Below are 19,851 nucleotides of genomic sequence, written 5' to 3' on the forward strand. Positions count from 1 at the left end.
TCTCCCCGGCTGTCTGTCCCTCCGTCCATCAGCCTTCCTCTCCTTTGGTCTCTGCTAAGCATCTCTCCTCCGCCTCCTCCGACACTCTTTTTTTCCTGGGCAGCACAGCAGCTCACAGGCTTTGACAAGAGGTCTGAGCTAAAATGTCACAGGGATTAAGGGGTTTTGCTTCCTGCATCCCGCCAGATCAGTTCTGCCTGCCCTCTGTGCCTGAGCTTCCTCCTCCCCAAACAGGTGTGGAGTGGCATTTCTTTCTGCCCCGCTGTGCCCTATTGAATTTCCTTCTGGGGAAATAACATTCTTCCAGGAGGGAAACATCAGATTGGGAGAGGTAAAGTGAAGGTATGGGGAGGATTGGGGTGAAAAGAGGAGTGGAGAGGGGCACGGATCAGGGGAGAGGAGATTATACTTCTAGAAGAAATGGGGAATGTGTTTTCTTTTTGGTTAAATGACAGTATTCCTGGTACAGTTAGTCCATACTGTATATTCCTCACCAACAAATGCATGCACGTACAAAGTAAATGGTAGACAGGTTTTAAAAGTTATAGTTTCATAAGTTTGAGAAGTTGACTTTTAATTAATTTCTACATTCACCCCCCCCCCCCCCACCCCCCCGCCCAGCATCCCACACACACATACCAAAGACACATGCACTCTTCTGCAGCTGTTATCTCCAAATACAGTTAGACAGATCTGAAAATTAGATCTCTCCAGAGATGAGCAGTTCAGACGGAGCGTTTAATATCCCACAGCTACAGCTGTTGCCATTTTAAACAGCATTCTGCAGTGTTTTCTCTGACTCTGTCTACAAAAAGTTTGAGTAACAATCCCACACACGCTCACTAGTCCATCTTAATCTTTGCCCTACAGAGCTGCAGCTACTGGAATTTGTCAGTCCTCAGAAATATTGTCAGTGGTGTTGTTGTGCGTTGCCGTGGCGAATTACACAGTGAGCTACATTCCCATCTGAACAGGTGACGTGTCAACAGTAAACAACACAGCAACAGTAGCTCAGCTGCCAGTGTTATATTGGCTGTAAAATTGGGTCTTCTTCAGTTTTCTTATAACGTGTTTATTCTGAGGATACAGTCACAAGGAAGTGTGCATTATCAAAAGATAAGAAGAAGACAAGAAGATTTTTGTTGACAATAGTCAGGCCTTTTTTCTCAAAGCACAGATTGTATTTATCATGAAGCTACTAAAGAAACTCAAACAACTGATATCAAAGTGACTACATTATGTTTTTCATCAAGAGTGAATATCCATGCGTGGCCTCTTTCTTAGATGGCAGAAAAACAGACTGACAGAGAAAAAAAACAGCAGTCGCACAAAGTAAAATTCTACCAACTCATTCATTCATTATGTTTTGTGCTGTATGAATGTGCAAAGAGAGAAATCTAGGTCATTTCTTCATCATTAGTATGCCAGCCAGGTGTAGCGCAAAGAGGATTAAAGGGAAGTAATGCCAATGGGGCTCTCTATGCCTATCTCCCCTCTCCCCTTCTTGCTCTTTCTCTCGCTCTCTCCATAATATATATATATATCTCAAACCAAACAATCATACTTAAGTGCTCCCTGCTGTCACCTCAAAGAGCATATCCATGACAAGTAGCCCAGACTTGTAATAAAACATTCATGCATTACCCAGCTCCAATGTTGAGCTTGTTTCAAGCCCATTAAACAAGGAATATTTTCTCAATTTCAATTGCGACGTTATGTGAGATCATAAAAGCCAGGGCCAGATCATTTAGTCAACAGGTACTGCACATGGGTGCTTATAGTGTCTCCCCTGTGACTGCTCCTCCCAAAGAACATGGTTTTTGAGGTGGAGGAGTAGTGCTGAATTAATCAAATCTACAAATATGAGCAGCCTGGAATAGGTCCTAATGAAGTTGGTAAGCGCAAAGAGGAATTTAGTATGGGGGATGGACGTACAGCAAGCCTCAATATACTATATCAGTTATCTAACTAGCATCTATTAGCCAATAGTGCTGCAGGAATGAGTCGTAAAAAGATTTTCACGTTTTGTTCTACAACATAAAATACTTGAGTAAATAACCCATCAGAAAGGAGGAATGACATGCAGCAAAGGGCCACAGATTGGAATTGAACCCGCAGCCGCTGGGGCAAAGACTGAGCCTTTGTACATGAGGCGCATGCTCAACCAGGTGAGCTATCCAGATGCATGACATGTTGTTACTCTATTCTTTACTTTTCTGAGGAAACACAAACATGAGTAATTTGTAGCTAGGTAAATCATTAAGTAACAATCATAGATAAAATAGGTAACAATGCATTCCTCAGCAACAGCTGAGCCGGATGCATCATTTTCATTGAGCGAACAATGTAGTGTAATATTTAGGAATATGAACTTAATTAGTTATAATTGTTAACTATTGGCTGTTTGCCATTCAGAGTTAATCAACAATTATTCAAAAGTAAGAGTTAATTGTTAGTTATACATTTTTTGGCAATTATTTGCTGGTTTGTCTCTCACTTGTTCCTTTGTAACTATCCACGATTTTACCGTATTACGCACAAAACCAAAATAACACAAATTTAAAAAGTTTACTCAAGAGAGTGCACTCACAAAGGTGTCTATGTATCCACCAGCCAAGGATTCACTGAGGTGGGTGTGTAGTCTGCAAAAAACTACATGACAAGTGATAAATACAAAGTTGTCTAAAAATACTTGATAATGCGGCACGTTTTCTTAAAAAATGTGATGGAATATGTGGAATGTTTATGCAATTTTATGCGATGAAATTGCGGGAACTTGCAAAAACTGCGGTTTCATCATGGCTTCATCGTTCGTCGCGTAATTACGTCACTTCATAACGTTCCCATGGCAGCAGGGGGAAAATGACTGCTCTTGTGTGAAGTAAACGTAACATTTTTCAACTTTCTGCTAAGATATATGTGACTTTTTTTGCAACGAAAATGCAGGGGATTATGAAATCATGCAAGCCCCTGCATATTTTGCGCGGAAATCGACAATTTATGCAGCGAAAGTGCGGCATATTTGAAAAAAATGCGGCCCCCCGCATAAATATGCAGACTTTGGCTGATTATGCATTGAATTATGCGATCGCATAATCACGTTTTTCTGGAGGGACTGACATTTTGATGAGCTTTAGTAAAACAAAACAAAAATTCTCAACAGTGTTTCACAAAGCATCTGTTGCCACCCCAGTTCAGGTCTGAATCACTGACTGTAAAAACAAGGTCTGAATACATTAAAACAGCAATACCTGATAAACCACTGCAGCTCCAGTCAATGTGTGGAGGAGGTAAAAAAATAAAATCTGTTAAACTGCATTAACGTTACATTTTTCTTTCCTAACAGTAAGGCGTTGGCTTGAATATTTTATGACCTTGGTTATTTTAAATGTAATGTTAATGTCACATTTGAATAAACATAAATAAAAACTTTATAACAAAGAAACTAAACAGATTTCCGATTTTACCATCTCAAAAAATAAGCATGAATCAGTAGATTCAGGTCTTTAGTGATTTCCGAAAGTTTAACATTAACTAACGTTACGTGAATAACTATGGTGGTTAGCTAGCTAGCCCCACTGTAACTCCAATCAATGCCATTCATGTAGCTAGCCCCTCCCCTCCAGTGCATTCAATGTAAGATACATTTGGCAAACTCAACTTATTGTAAAGAGGTTTCTCTTGTAAAGGCTGAACATATTGTTGTTGTGACATAAATGACGAATAAATATCAACTTTCTGTAGCCTGTTAAAGCTTCATTCTGTTTTACAGTCATATCACACTCTGCTTCTCTTGCTCCTGAGCGTTTGTTTTTGTCCCTGTTAGCATTTTTCATAACGTCTTTTGGGGCTGGTCGTCTTCTTTTTGGTCACCAATGATGGACTCGTCATTTTATGTTCTTTTTCTGCAGTGAAAACATCAGGAGACACCCGTCAATGGGAGACACTTACATTTTGAGGAATTAATTTGTGACAGCAAACCGGAACCACTAACGTGCACGAGAAGGGTCATGTGGCTGGCTGGGTAGCTGAGCGCGCTAGCCTAGCCCAAGCATATCTAGCTAGCACTAGCAAGCTAATTTGCTAGCATGTCAAGAATCCCCCCACTGAGAAGCTGAGCTCACAACATTAATGAAGCCAGTTAACTTAAATGACTTGAATCATTGATTATTTGAATGTACACAGTCTGCAATTTAATGATGCATCACTCTGGATCTATTTCTTAGCCTTTTTATGTTACTATTATTATCAGCTCTTATGATCATTTAGCTAGGTTTATAATATGGCAGACTTGAACACAAACGCCTGGTAGTTCTTCTTTACCCAGCAATTTTTACCAGCTAAAAATAATTTTTTAACATTAATCTGTAATTATATTTTCCTCTTTTTCCACCACCACATGCTCTGGGCACCATCTTTGCTGACAAAAGGTGTTTTAATTTTATCATCCAATTATTTGGATGACCCAATTAATTTGTAACACAACGTGCTGGGTCCAGACCATAGACTGATAATATTAACTATTAATTAATATTAAAATTAATTTTGCAGTCAATGGTCCAGACATAATTACTTCTTATTTAATATGTTTTTATTCATTTTATTATGATCATTACATAATAAATAAATAAATAAATAAGACATAGTGAAACAAATAATCATTGGAATATACAGACACAATATAGAATTTAACCAGGAAATTATGAAATTTTAAAACTATGAGATCCTACTTTTTTTATTCTGATTGGCTGGATTATAATGAGCAGACAGCTTATCACATTAACTGGCTTTGCTCTGTTTGTTTTGATTGACAGGAAAATGCTGTTAATAGTAGGCTAATTTGGGAAAATGGCATGGACAATTTTGAATTTTTGAAACAAAAACGGCTAGAATTAAATAAAAACAACCTGCAAATACATTTTACAATTAGCTGAAGTTTAAAGAAAATACATATGCCAATGTCACAATTGTATGGTCTGTATTTCTTATGATTATTTATTTTTTAATAATGTATTACTTAAAACTAAACGTGTCTGTGGTTTCTAATAATTACTAATAGGTTGCATAGCTGGTTCATCATGTGTTAGAGAGACTGTCAACTTGATAACCACAACCCACAGATCAATGCTTGACAGATTATATAGCCTCGAACATCCTGAAGGGCACTGAAGAGGCAAGTACACACAAGGTCACAGACCAACAGAAAATTATAATATTGTTTAACTTGTGTATTATTGTTTTAAACTATCGCAACTTGCATTTTTAATAAACACTGAGACCTCTGACACTGACGTAGATGATGTACATCAGAGCCAGAGCCTAGAAACTCTCCATCACCACATTCTCTTTGGAGAATGTTAATTTCTAAAATACTAGCCTGAGACAGCCCACAGTGGACGCTCAAACTAACTGACCTGTGGGGAAATAGGCTATTAGCATGATGTATTGGGACAGCCTGGCCCGACAAGCACGGCACAGATCAGAGCCTTATTTGTCCAGAGACAGGACTAAGCAGGTGTTTAAGCTGAGTGCTTCAGCCTTGGCTCATCCACCAAAAAGGAACCAAGAAAGCAGAGGAGGCCGAGCTGTCAGGAGCCTACTGAGAGGGGAGCAGTGTATGGATTAGGAACATCATAAGAGGCAGTTGAACCTGGGGTGCAGACTAAATCTGAGAAAAAACAAATACTTTGCTGTAACAAGTAAGTACGGTCGGCTGTGTGTCTTGGTTTTTCTGAAACAATAGAGCCAAGGGGGGAGTAAAATTTTTTTATATTTTTACAATTTGCCATGCTGTATGCTGTGAGAGAGAGAGAGAGAGAGAGAGAGAGAGAGAGAGAGAGAGAGAAATCAAGGACACTGAACAAAGAGGCGGAGAGGTAGGCAGGAAAAAGAGATGTTCTTGTGTTCCACTTACAGTGAGACAGGAACCAGCACTTTGTAGCTTCCAGTCACTTGCTACTGCTCAGACTGTAGAGCCATGCCATCAAAGAGTTAGCTGTGGTCGCCTAAAAACAACTTATTTCGGTAGGTATCAACGCTTATGGAACTAGTTATTTCACTAACGTCAACATGTAGTGTATTTGCTGCAGGAAGCAAAATTTACATTTTCCATTCAGATACTAATCTTGTGGTTAATTGTTCCTTTGGCTTGTGAAGTCACATTTATAGCCTAAAACCAGGCTGTTGCTGAAAAAAAAAAATTCTATATTTTGATACAGGCTCACAAATATAGACATGAGCTTGCCCATTGAGCTTTATGTGAGTTTTTTTGAGTATTGAAATTCCATAAGTAGGTACAGTGTGTGATACATTTTAATTAGAAGAATAGATGGAGCTTAACACTGGCTTGCACTTGTCTTTGAACAGTTGTAATGTGTGTAATCTTCCGTCAGCCACTGGTAAAGTGGATACATCATGTGCAGGCAAAAAGATGCACATACACACCAATGCACAGCTCACACACACACACACACACACACACACACACACACACACACACACACACACACACACACACACACACACAGAATGAAGAAATGCGGATTGGGCATGAGAATTCAGAATTTAAATTCAAAGTACGAGAAAAAGAGCACAGTTCATCAGTGATACAAACACAATGTTTTATCTCACATAGCAGGTGTGTGGATTACCTTTTTAATTGTATCTTTGTACGAACCTGGCAAAAGCAAAAGACTATGATAGGAAAAGAAAGGGTATGGGGCGAGCAGAGGAAGGGAGGGGAGTTTCAATCATTTCTGGTGTGGGCTTTTGGAAACAAAAACCCAATTACCACCAAGACAGAGTGAAGACGTGTGTTCAACACATTGCACTTGCACGCAAACACTCCAGCATACACACACTTACACATGCAAGTAGGCCTACACAGTGATCACTCTGAACATTCTCCTTTGCTATCTGAGTAATCTATAGGCTATTAGCTGTAACAGTACATGAATTTAGAGAGGATGGTTAGGACTGTCCTATGTCCCTCTGGTCCCTTTTATCTACTGGAGGTAATACATCAGAACTAAAAGCTGTTATACCCAACAAGACCCAGTGGAATTAGGAGTCAAATGAGTATTTTCTGCCAAAACTATCATTCCACACCTCAAATTGTGTCTTATCACAACCAGACACGCATTGGCAACACCTTAACATCATCATCATGGCAACAGAGCTCCTTCAGGCCACTGGGGGCAGAATGGAGCAGATGGAACAGCATATGGGTCAGGCGAGGCAGATGTCAGATATGCAAATGTCCTCCTCATCCACCTCCTCCACCTTTACCTCCTCCATGAGCTCCACCAAGCTGCGAAAAGTCTCTCAGGGCTTGTCGAGGACCATGGAAGGTAGGAATCATCCACCAAGATCGTCTTCTTAACCTGCCATGCTTTATAATGTAAAATTTCTAATTATAAGACATGACATGAAGAACCCTCTATTAGAGTAATCATTACAATAAGCAAACGTGGCATAACTGATGAATATAAGATATATATACATATATAGAATATAAGGTAGTAGCTTTAACTGGCATTTCTTACCCGTCCCACTGTATACTCTTTCTATGCTACTGATGATGCCAGGCTGATTTTAAGCTCCCGGCTAAATATAGACCAACAATAAAGCTAAATTAAATACATTACTTCTGTACTACAGTGCAACGAAAAAACATTGAAAGTCATAATGATAGCATCACATTTGCATGTGAGGCAGCTCTTGCATAGTTGGCCTGTTTGTACATGATAATAATGTCCTTTATGCTCCCTCAGAGCACTCTGTGGTGGAGTCCTGCAGCCAGGTGCAGAAATCCCTTCACCTACCCAAGGGAGAGTCTGTCCCAAATTTTGAGGAGAAGCTGCGCCCCATCACGGCCCAAGAGGGTGAGGTGAACTGCACCTTGAAATTTCAAGGAATGCCCTTAACGTCCCCTAATATCTCTCTTCACATCGCATTTATAAACAACTGTGGGCCCTCGAGACAATGAGAGAGCTACAAGGCTAATTTTAGATCCTTACCCACAGTTTGCCTAGAAACTCCAGATGACACAAGCTAAACTCCACTGGGAAGTAAAAGTTTGCTGCTATTTGTAAACTTTAGACAACCATTTGCCTTTTTGGATAAAGGTACTGTAAATACACTCTACCTCACAAAGCTAAAAGACAGTGATAGAGTTTGTATGATGCTCATGACCGCCATGGTAAACAAAAACAACCTTTGCTTCTTCTGCTGAATACTAGTGCCTGTTCTGCATAAACTGAAGGTGTCTGAGCCCTACTCACCCAGGCTCTACCTATGAATTATAGATCAAGAGGCCTCAATAGTCACAATATGCAGAACGCTGCGGAGTAGCCATAGCATTAGCATTCATGTGCTGACCTTAAACTCACTGGTCTCAAAGGTGAAACAGGAAAAGGCCACATAGGGGCAGTTGATATCATGTATACTAAACATTCATTCTTATTGCTCCAATTAGAATTGATTTTATGTTTGTTAAAAATAATTAACGGTAGTGAGTCTGCAGCTCAGTATTCCAAATCAGATAACATGCATTAACCTGATCTGTCTGATCTGTCTTTCATAGGTGACAATGCTGTGTTTAAGGCCAAGGTGACGGGGAATCCCCAGCCTAGTGTTAACTGGGAACGAGCCAGCGGGTGCCCACTGTCTGATGCCACTAAATCTTTCTATGACAACATAAATAATCAGCACATACTCAAGGTCCGTCACTATAACTAGCTCACAGCATCTCACTGACAGTTAAAGACAACAATTATTAAAGACAACAATAGTCCTATACAAAATGTAGGGTTTGTGTTGATTCAGATCTATATCCAACTCTGATAGAGTCTCTTTCATTTTATGTGATATATATCAAAAGGTTGAACCGTTTTGTTTTTCTTCCATTGTGTCGTTTAATATAACTGCACAATGACTAGTATCAAACAAATATTTTAGAAATTGAGTGTTTGTATTATTTCAGTCATGTGACACCATAAATAGTATGTAGCTTTGCATGTATCAATACACTCAATTTTTATGACAAATCCATCACATCTACCCAAAGATACCATTCATTTTTCTAAAATGAGTGTGTGATTGGAGTAACAATATGATCAAGCATTTCTCCTCCACATGCATTTAAATCTGAATGCATTCACCAAGATACAGTATAGTCAAAACGCATTGCTTTAAAAGGTGAATGTGAACAAAACAGACTGTGACAGCGGCTCTGTCCAGCCTGTCATTAAGCCAAAGGGCTCTGCCGTTGTGATTCTGTCAACTCAGACGGTACACCATGCATCATCAGGAAAAGTAGATAGAAAGAAAAAAAACTCTCTCTGATCCTTTTATCTATAACTACTCTGGAGTGGATTTAGCACTTTCTCTGTACCAGCCGGGAAGCTTAAGTGAAGCTTAAATAGCTATTATAAAGCAATTAACTTGTGGGTGCTGACATATGCATCTCCCCTTGCCATCTGTTTCTCTGGTGAGGGATGACTGTTAAGTTACGACGCTAAATGTTTACTGGGTATTCCCAGCATGGCACTGCCTCCTCCAGCTCCACATAAGTACTGCAGTGGGATTTAATGTGCCTGGACGATGACAGTATGACAGTTTTAGATTAAGTCATTTTCATTAATGATATGTAACTTGTAAATACCTCCACTTCAGATCAAAAACCTCACCCTGGAGGATGCTGATGTCTACAAGTGCATTGCCTCCAACAAGCACGGAGAAAGCACCTACTCTATATCCCTCACTGTTACAGAGAGTGAGTCGAGCCATTTCATATAATACGTTGGGTGAACCTTTCTTAATCCTGATTATTGTTATTATATTATTTAGGAGCTTTCTGCAAAGTTTACGTGCTGTTTTTGTACTCAGGTAAAGAAAGTCTGTCTTTGTTTGCAGATCCAGCGTTGGACTTCAAAAAGATGCTGAAGAAACGGTAGGAACAGAAGCCTGTTGCCTAATACTTGCCCTGACACTCCTAAAACCTGTCATGGTGTGATGGAGCTTTCTCTGATCCACCCCCAGATCCTTTTTGTTGTTGTTGCATGCATCCAGAAATACATACACGATGAGATCTAAAGAGCTGCAATGCGTATCAGTGTTGCCGCAGGGGCAGAGGAAGATGATTTTGAGCTGTCATCGCACACATGCATACTGTCAGACATATTTTTAGACATACTTACATATACACACACACAAGGCTGGCATAAACTTTTGTGTGTGCATGTAAACACACATGCACAATTGTTTCCTCCTTGTGCAGCAGTGTGGAGAAGAGAGAGGAGAAGAGGCCACCTACAGAGGAGGAGATGCTAAAGATCCTTGCTGGAGCTGACAAGAAGGACTACGAGAGGATCTGCGCCGAGCACGGCTTCACCGACTTCAGAGGCATCCTCAAGAAGCTGAAGGAGATGAAGAAGCAAGTGGAGGTGGAGGTGGGCCTGTCATACAGAGAGCTTGTTCACGTACCACAGAATCACATAAGAAAGAAAAGGTTTGTGATGTGATATGAAAAACAGCTTAAAATAGAGCAGAATGGAAAATGGAGGGGAAAAGTGTAATGTCACACAGCACAGCCATGGCAACAAAGGTATTTCACATAGCAACACTCAAGTCAAATAATGTGAAGATTGGGGATGGGTTATGTATAAATAAGTGTTTGATCATTTGATATTTTTCCAGATGGTGCGTGTGCTGAAGCCCCTGGAGGACATTACTGCCACAGCTGACACCAGCATCGTCTTTGACACCATCCTGGAACTGAAAGATCCAAACATCAGGATGCAGTGGTTTCTGGTAAAAAAAAACAAAAAACGATGTGTCTGCTTGTTGTGTTTCAAAGTCTGGGTGTTTCCGTTACAAAAAAACACTCCCTAGTTCTCCCCTTGTCTAGGCATTTTGTTTATGATTCAGGGCGCAGAGCTGCTGCGTGTCCAGTACTCTCATGGGAAATACGAAGTGAAACAGATGGGAACCAAGCACATGCTGTGCATTTCTAGCGTGAGCCTCAGTGACACGGGCACCTACACTCTGCAGGTTGGAGACAAGAGACTGTCAGCCAGGCTTACCGTCAGAGGCAAGTGCAAAATGAGACTGAAGTCCTTCCCACTGCTCATAATTCAGAGAGACAATGGCATCATTGACTGCATAACCTACTCTTAGTGTCACATTCTCTTTTTATTCACTTGTTTAACAGATAGTGACAAGTTTTATGTGAGCATAACTGCCTTATGTGCATGCTTTCTCCCATCGCTCATTCAATCTACAAGACAGACAGCGATGGTTTTCTCAGTTTGGGGCTTTTTTAGTCGTCTCATATTTCATATTTCGTCTCAACACCCACATTTCAAAGCGCCAGACATGTTTTGTAGCTTAGAGATCCTATTATTTGGCATGGAATCCTTTTCAGTGAGATGTTTATAGGATTTGGTTTATACACTTAAAATCATATATTTAGAACGCCTTTTTCTCTCCTTCAGATGAACCTCTGAAATTCCTGTCTGACTTCAAGCCCAAGAAAGTGACAGAGCGCCAGACCGCCACGTTTGAGATCCGTCTCTCTAAGAAGACAGATGCACCACTCATCTGGAAGGTTTGTCTGTGACTCAACAAGACACACCAAAAGACTTAAATACACTTTTACATAAACATTTAATACCCCATCTAGGATTAGATTTAAGAATTTGCTCTTGAGGAACATTTCTAGGACTTTTTGGCTTCTGGGTAATGAAAAGAACACACAAAACAATGTTCTAGGCAAATGGTGGACACACAAGGAATATGGAAATTGTTTTCCCAGAAGTGTTTGTATTTTGGCAGGTAAAAGGAAAGGAAGTAAAAAGAGATGAAAAGTTCGACGTATCCCTGTCTGAGGATGGTCTGACCTACACCTTGAAGATTAAGGATGTGAAAGTCAGTGACACTGGAGACTACACCATCAACATCGGAGACCTTACTGCCACCGTGCCACTTTTCATTGAACGTACGGATAACAGTATTTTATAGGCTCCTCCCTCATAAAATTGTTATGCTTTGTTATGTTTTGTTTTTTCCCAAAAGGGCTGTATCTTCCTGTTTTTAGTGAAGCTAGCATTTCTAAGGAAACAAACTTCTCCCTTCAGACTCAGTGGATATGAGCAAGTACTGCCTTCTCCCCCCCCCCCTGAGATTAGAGCCTTCGTTCCCTCATAGGCTATGCTAAACAACATCATCTTCCCTCTATCATCCAAATGAAGACGTATGGGCAGCATAATAAATCCTTGCTCCTAGTGCTGAGTTGAAAGTAATCCAACCAAATCCCTCCTCACAACATGCTCATTTATTACGGCTGTGTCTAACAAGATGCTTACTTGCCCAAGGTGCAAGCTGGGGCATGTAAATGTCTTAACAAGGACATGTGGCTGTCCTCTGGGGTTGCAGGAACAGAAGCATAGTAATTTAGGATGTGTTAATTACTCAACATTATTATGCATATACTCTATATTTCTTGTTCTTTAACTATGAGTTTATAAGGAAGGTCTGCTGTATGTGTTGGGACTGAATATAAAGAACAAACCTAACAAGTGGGTACAAAATTCAATTTCCTTCACCTATAATCCTATCTTCATTTTTGAATGTGACTGAAGTCATTCTGCATGTGTTTATAGTACAGACATCGCCAAAAAGGTTAAGGTGAAGCATGCTAGTAAAGGCCAAATAAACCCTCAAAGTGACTCTCTTCCTTTTATGCCTCGTCTATTTCACTTTTCTCAAGGGATTCCCATCAAGTTTACCAGCCACTTCAAGAACGTCCGTGTGCAGGAGAGAGGCAAGGCTCACCTGGAGTGTGAGATGAGCTCCAAGGACGTGCACATTCGCTGGCTGAAAGACGGGTGTGATATCACAGCGAGTCGTCGCTACATCTTCATGCGCGAGGGAAAGAGAGCAGAGGTTATCATCGAGGACTGCGAGCTGACAGACGAGGGAGAGTACTCCGTCATCTGCACCCAGGACAATGACGCTAACGAATATGTCACTTCTGCCAATCTGACTGTGGATGGTAATGATTTCTGTCCATCTGGAGTTTGTTCCAATATTGGAACGTTACTAAGTAACACATAAGACCCTAAATAAGCAGTTTTTCTTTGTGTGTTGTCAGAGCGTTTTGCCTCAGTGAAGAGTAGTATGTCAGATGCTCAGTGTCCTACAGGCTCCCCTGCAGAGCTGTGCGTTGTTCTTGATGATGAGAAGGTCGACGGAGTGTGGCTGAAAGATGGAGTGGAGGTAAGCGATAATACGAGAGGTAAGAGATAATACGAGATAGGGTTGGAGTTGGGGCTAGGCAATATATCAATATTATATATCGATATCGTTATATTGGACTAGATATGTCTTAGATTTTGGATATGGTAATATGACATAACATTTGTCTTCTACTGTTTTTTTTAAAGCTACATTACAGTAAAGTGATTTCATTTTCTGAACTTACCAGACTATTCAAGCTATTCTTTGCCTTTACCCACTTAATCATTATATCCACCTTACTGATGATTAGTTATCATGAATCTCATTGTGTAAATATTTTGTGAAAGCACCAATAGTCAACACTACAATATCGTCACAATATCGATATCGAGGTATTTGGTCAAACATATTGTGATATTTGATTTTCTTCATATCGCCCAGCCCTAGTTGGAGTCCTAATGTTAGTCCTCAAATGCACCCTGTCAATTAATGTGCCAAATCTTTGGTTCTTCCACTCTCATACATTAATGTCATGCAAACACTTGGCAGTAGTGTAGCTCTAGTTATGGCAATGTTGTTCTGTCAGTACACCCCTTAGGTCCAGACTGAAATATCTCAACAGCTATTCGATAGGTTGCCATGAAATTTGGTACAGATGTCCATGGTGCCCAGAGGATGAATCGTAATGACATTGTTAGGGTGCTAACATAACATACAGCCTCACAGAGCTGCCAGCATGAGTGTAGATTCTTGATCGTGTTAAAGTGATACACAACCTTAATACCATAGTCAAACAGCTTTTGAAACCTTTGATATCGTCACCATTTTGATCAAGTCATTTGCGACATTTGAAAGTTTTATCAGTTAAGTTCTATAACCCACACCCGCTTCTGTTTTGGATCATTTATGTTTCATTAAAACATAATATACGTGTTACATTTGACAGGTTTCGGAGCTGAGGGGGGTTCAGGTGGTCAAACAGGGAGCCGTTCACAAGCTGATCTTCTCTGGTGTGACTGATACTCATGAGGGCAAGTACACCTTCAGAGCCAAGGGGGCTGAGAGCGAGGCTGTACTCACTATTGCAGGTGTGCTTATATTTGAGTATGTATTCACAGGTGGGACAGAGACTCACTGGAACAAGTTCCTGCCACTGTCATGGAGACAAACACTGTGTGTTTAAACAGTCCCTCCAGAAAAACGCGATTATGCAATCGCATAATTCAATGCATAATCAGCCAAAGTCTGCATATTTATGCGGGGGCTGCATTTTTTCAAATACGGCGCACTTTCGCCGCATAAATTGCCGATTTCCGCGCAAAATATGCAGGGCTTGCATGATTTCATAATCCCCGCATTTTCGTTGCAAAAAAGTCACATATATCTTAGCAGAAAGTTGAAAAATGTTGCATTTACTTCACACAAGAGCAGCCATTTTCCCCTGTTGCCATGGGAACGTTATGAAGTGATGTAATTACGCGACGTGAACGTCGAAAAGCTGCAAACCCCGCGATGAAGCCATGATGAAACCGCAGTTTTTGCAAGTTCCCGCAATTTCATCGCATAAAATTGCATAAATATCCCGCATATTCCATCGCATTTATTTGGCAGTTGAATTCAAATATCAACAATATTTGGGCAGCATCGCCTACTGCACCTTTAATGCTACCAAATTGAAACTAATTAAAACCATAATGAAATTGAAATAAAAACACCCATCAAAATAACATCCCAATCTAGACTAACCCTTTTTCCCAGACCCTCCAGAAATGGATTCCTCTGTGCTGGACTTGTTGGGGGCCCGACCTGTGACTGTGAAGGCAGGCCAGACAGCTACCATTAAGATCCCCTTCAAAGGCAAACCGCCTCCAAAGATCACCTGGTACAAAGACGGCGTGGAGGTCATGGAGGATGAGAGGAACAAGGTGGAGAGGACAGCTGACGGCACCTCGCTGGTGCTCAGCAGGTGGGTGACCAGAGAGGGGCGTCATCCACTCAGATATTTTATGATGTTTTCAAAAGGTCACACACAAATATACATGCTGTAGATACACATTTCCTCTCAATTTGCCTGTTTCTAGATGTGTGCGAGAAGACAGTGGGGCAATTATGCTGCGTCTGAAGAGTGACTGTGGCACTGCTGTTGCCAACCTGCACCTCAATGTGATTGGTGGGTGGCATATTTGGCAACGAAGGTTTTGTTTTAACGCAGATTTGAAATACTTAACGCATGTTTCGCCACAATCTTCCCCCCAGACCATCCTAAGCCTCCACAAGGGAAAGTAGAATTCCTCGAGCTATCAGGAAAGATTGTCAAAATGAAGTGGAAGGCTCCACGGGACAATGGGGGTAAGCAAGTGACCAGCTTTGTGATTGAACGTCGCGCGGCAGGTAAGAAGTCGTGGACCAGGGTTGGTGAAGTAGACAGCAGTACCATCATCTTCAGCGATGACAAAGTGGAGGAGGGCCAGGCGTACCAGTATCGCATCAGGGCTGTCAACGCGGAGGGAATGAGCGACCCTCTCGAGACAGAGGAGGTGCGCGCTGGAGAGCCCGTGGGTGAGCGCTAGTTTTATATATCAATGCCATCGCCAAAATCATCTCTCAAAACATCGGGGTTAGAGAGAAGTGTCACCGTCATTGTTCTCATCAATATTAACAGCCATTCAAATGATCATGTCATCACTTCTCCTGTTTAAATGCCCCTACCCAGAGCCTCCAGGAACAGCGTCCCAGCCCCAGGTGTCTAACATAACCAAGGACTCCATGACAGTGAGCTGGACACCTCCAGCCCACGACGGGGGAGCTCCAGTTCTGGGCTACGTCCTGGAGAGGAGGAAGAAGGGGAGTAACATGTGGTTACAGGTCAACAAGGAGCTGCTCACAGGTCAGACTATCAAGCTATCTTGTTTCGTTGCCAGATCTAGATGCTATAGATTTGACATAGTCTTTTACTTACACATTTTTAGTACAGACATTCCTGAGTAAGGATACAATGTTTAACATGTATCAAATCAAGTAGTCGTTACTATACATTAAACCTGTATGGTTTTCATGTTTCTGTATTATTGACAGTATTAACATCCTCTGTTTTTGGTTGCATTTCATGTATTAAACTTGCATCTGTATTATTGTTTTTTTTAGATACAAAAGTCATGGTGGAAGGGCTGGTGGATGATGTGGAGTATGAGTTCAGAGTCACCAGTGTAAACAGGGCTGGAGCAGGCAGTGCCAGCACCATTTCTAATGCTGTCCTGGCCAAAGACCCAACAAGTGAGTCCTTCTCTGCCTCCTTCATTTCCCTTTCTGTATCTATATTATCTGGACTATCTAACGTCTATAAAACGCTGCCTTTTTTTCTCTTAAAGGAGCTCCTGGTCTGGTGAGGAACCTGTGTGTGTCTGATTCCACAAACTCCTCCATTTCTCTGAGGTGGACTCCTCCAGAGCAGGGAGACGAGCCCTCGGGTTACATCCTAGAGGTTCGCCCTGAAGATGCTAAAGAGTGGACGAAGGCCACCAAGATCCCCATCGCTGTTACTGCCTTCAATGTTGGAGGACTTCAAGAGCAGAGGAAGTACCACTTCCGTATCCGGGCTGTCAATGAAGGAGGTGTGGGGGAGCCAATTGAGCTATTGGAGGGTGTACCGGCCATGCCTCCACCTGGTATTATGACCGACTGCATTCTCTTGTTGTCTCCTTTTATTTTTCTCTACTCTTTTTTTCTTTCCTTTTGCAAGTTTTGTATTTTTTCCCCATACAGTGGCACCTAGGTTTGATCTCCAGGGGAAGCTGAAGAACCAGATGGTGGTCCGAGCTGGATCGGCACTTTGCATTCACCTCAGCTTCACTGTAAGACTCCCTCTGGAACTCACCAATCTGTCCATGTTAAAATCACAAGTCGGGCACCCGGATAGCACAGTTGGTAGAGCGGGCGCCTATATATAGAGGTTTAGTCCTCGACGCAGCGGGCTGGGGTTCGACTCCGAACTGCAGCTCTTTGCTGCATGTCATCCCCCCTCTCTCTCCCCTTTCATGTCTTCTGCTGTTCTATCAAAATTAAGGCTGAAAATGCCCAAAAAATAATCTTAACAAAAAAGAAGAAGATCACAAGTCAAAACTCACATTTTTTGGAGCTGCTTTTAATGTTTGATTATTGTGTGTATTTTAGTGTGTACATTTTCGTAGTACGTGTATTTCCTTTTAAAACCTGCAAAGTGTCTTTGAGTGTTGCAAAAAAAGCGCTATGTAAATAAATTGCATTAATATTGATGATCTACTCAGAATTTAGCAATGTTCCTTTGAGCCACCGGACTAGCATGTTCCACATAAGTCCTATCAAATTAATTCTTACTCTTCAATCCTTCCCTTCTTCACCCTTACAGGCTTCACCTACCCCAGTGGTAACCTGGTTCAAGGATGACATCATCACTGCAGGACGGGAAGTCATCACCAAGAGCCAGAATCACTCCCAGTTCCTCATTTCCACTTCTCAGCGATCTGACTCTGGCATCTACCGTGTACACCTGAAGAACGACAATGGAGAGGCTCACTATGATGTCACTGTCAGGGTTACGGGTAAGTGACCAAGCCTCCATTATATGTGCATCTAGTCTTTAATTGTAAGGTCTTTTTTTAAACATTTATCAACAATAATTGTCTCAAAATGTAGTCTCTCAAAGTATATATCAGGGGTTACATTTCCAAAGCAGCAGGAAACTCCCAGAGTGATATTTCAAATCATTTAGGTATTGGTTTGGGCTTAAATCAAATATTTCTCCTCCTCATCAACCTCCTTCTGTACTTACCGCCATCCCTCAGACTTTCCTCGACCCCCGAAGAACCTCGGCTTGGAAGAGGAGGTTCCGAGCACGGTGACCCTGCAGTGGGATCACACCCCAGACCTGGCTGACGACGACGAGGGAGCACATTACATCATCCTCAAACGGGACACCAGCACTGCCTCCTGGTTCACTGTGGCCGAGCGTGTCTTCAGCAACAAGTACACCGTCACGGGACTGCTTCCAGGGAGAAAGTACTACTTCCGAGTCATTGCACACAACTCTATCGGAGACAGTGATCCTTTGGACTCGAAAGAACCTCTCATCATGGCCAAGGAGAAAGGTGAGAAGGGAAGACATTTGATTTCAGCAATATACTATTTGTGTTATACAAATACGATCAGCATGTTGAATTAATACTAAGTTGCTTGTGTTTGTTTCTGTATGTGCATATTTATGTGTTTGTGCATCTGTGTCTTAGAGTGCATCAGAAGCCTTCGTTTGAAGGAATATGCCTCAAAGCCTCGTCAGGTGAAACCGACGTTCCTGCTGCCACTGAAGGACCACGCTGTTCGCAGAGGCCATGACTGCACCATGAGCTGTGCCTATCAGGGCATGCCAACACCACAGGTATGAAGTACATGGCTACTGATGTCAGTGTGGTGTATCTACCTGAAACATTTCTGCTTTAATAATTGGAATATTTGTGTGTACCTTCTTTGCTGTTAATATCATTCCCAGGCCCCTTAAAATAATAATAATATTGGCAATTCCCCTGAATAGGCCTGCTGGTATAAGGGGGAATCAAAGATCTCTGACTCCCCTCGGTTTTGGCATAGCACAGCCAACGGAGTGTGCACACTGGTCATCCCCACCTGTGGAGCTAAAGATAGCGGAGAATACACATTGGTGCTGGAGAACCCTCTGGGGACGGCCAAGTGCTCCTGCAACTTGGTGATATTCGGTAGGTTTTCGGAGGGAGAGTGAGAGGGAGAGGGAGAGGGAGAGGAGTGGATGGATGCTTTAATACCCCAACTAATTTGTATTTCCCTTTGCCTGATTAATTATTTATATCTCTGTATGTGATGTCTTGCAGATAAGGATGACAATAGTCTGTTGGAGAGCCTGACCAAGCAGGCAAACAAAGAGAAGCTGATTTTGTAAGAAGTCTGCTTCAACCGTCGCCATGACAGATGCACTTTGATTGGCCACTGCCCTTATGCTGCATGTATTACCACCACTTACAATGCTTTTAGCAGTGGTTAGAGATTTAGGACATTGGAAATCTATAAAGCAGATTTTGGATTGACTTGAATGTTTTGACTTTTATCTATTTGTTTTGGTGCCATCTTCTAACTTGCCTTTAGTCAATTTCCCAGGCTCTGGGAATGCAACACATGGCCACTAGATGTCAGACTTGCTCCCTTCCTTGTGTAGGCATTCTTCTCCAATAGCTGATTAATGTTTGGGGTGTTGGAGGCATTCTTACTCATTAGTCAGCTCGCTCATCCAGAGAGATTTCCTTTCTCACAAATGCTTTTCTCTCTATATAAGAGATTTTACTTTTATCTTTTCTCCAGGGTTTCCAGTTTTTGCCCAAATATACTTGTTTTACAAGGCCTGCGGTAGCAGGATACATGCCATGTCAACCAAGTGGAATGGATGGAATGTGTGTCTGTGCATAAACATAATTTAATATATAACAGTGCGCTGTGCATCATATCCACACAGCCATTTTGCAACCAGAGTTCACACTGCCAATTATACAACTAGCCAAAATCCTACTTCCCTTCGAGGTGTCCTGGTAGCTTAGTTTGTCAATCTGCATAAGA

The 19,851-nt window shown here is 41.6% G+C and overlaps 1 protein-coding gene across 1 annotated transcript; it reads left to right on the forward strand.

Annotated features, from left to right (window-relative positions):
* Positions 1–7,165: 7,165 nt before the first annotated feature.
* On the forward strand, positions 7,166–19,288 carry LOC144522449 (immunoglobulin superfamily member 22-like). The gene is made up of 25 exons (XM_078257535.1): positions 7,166–7,349; positions 7,773–7,883; positions 8,585–8,721; positions 9,676–9,775; positions 9,916–9,952; positions 10,280–10,451; positions 10,699–10,812; positions 10,930–11,092; positions 11,496–11,608; positions 11,836–11,998; positions 12,770–13,054; positions 13,154–13,278; positions 14,186–14,327; positions 14,998–15,205; positions 15,321–15,409; positions 15,496–15,798; positions 15,902–16,126; positions 16,384–16,512; positions 16,608–16,904; positions 17,002–17,090; positions 17,624–17,816; positions 18,060–18,362; positions 18,501–18,649; positions 18,803–18,983; positions 19,116–19,288. Exons 1-25 carry the CDS (start codon positions 7,166–7,168, stop codon positions 19,181–19,183), a joined length of 4,080 nt encoding a protein of 1,359 aa, XP_078113661.1. The 3' UTR covers positions 19,184–19,288.
* The last annotated feature ends 563 nt before the right edge of the window (positions 19,289–19,851 follow it).

The sequence above is a fragment of the Sander vitreus genome, chromosome 8 (assembly GCF_031162955.1).
Source record: "Sander vitreus isolate 19-12246 chromosome 8, sanVit1, whole genome shotgun sequence".
Classification (NCBI taxonomy): Eukaryota; Metazoa; Chordata; class Actinopteri; order Perciformes; family Percidae; genus Sander; species Sander vitreus.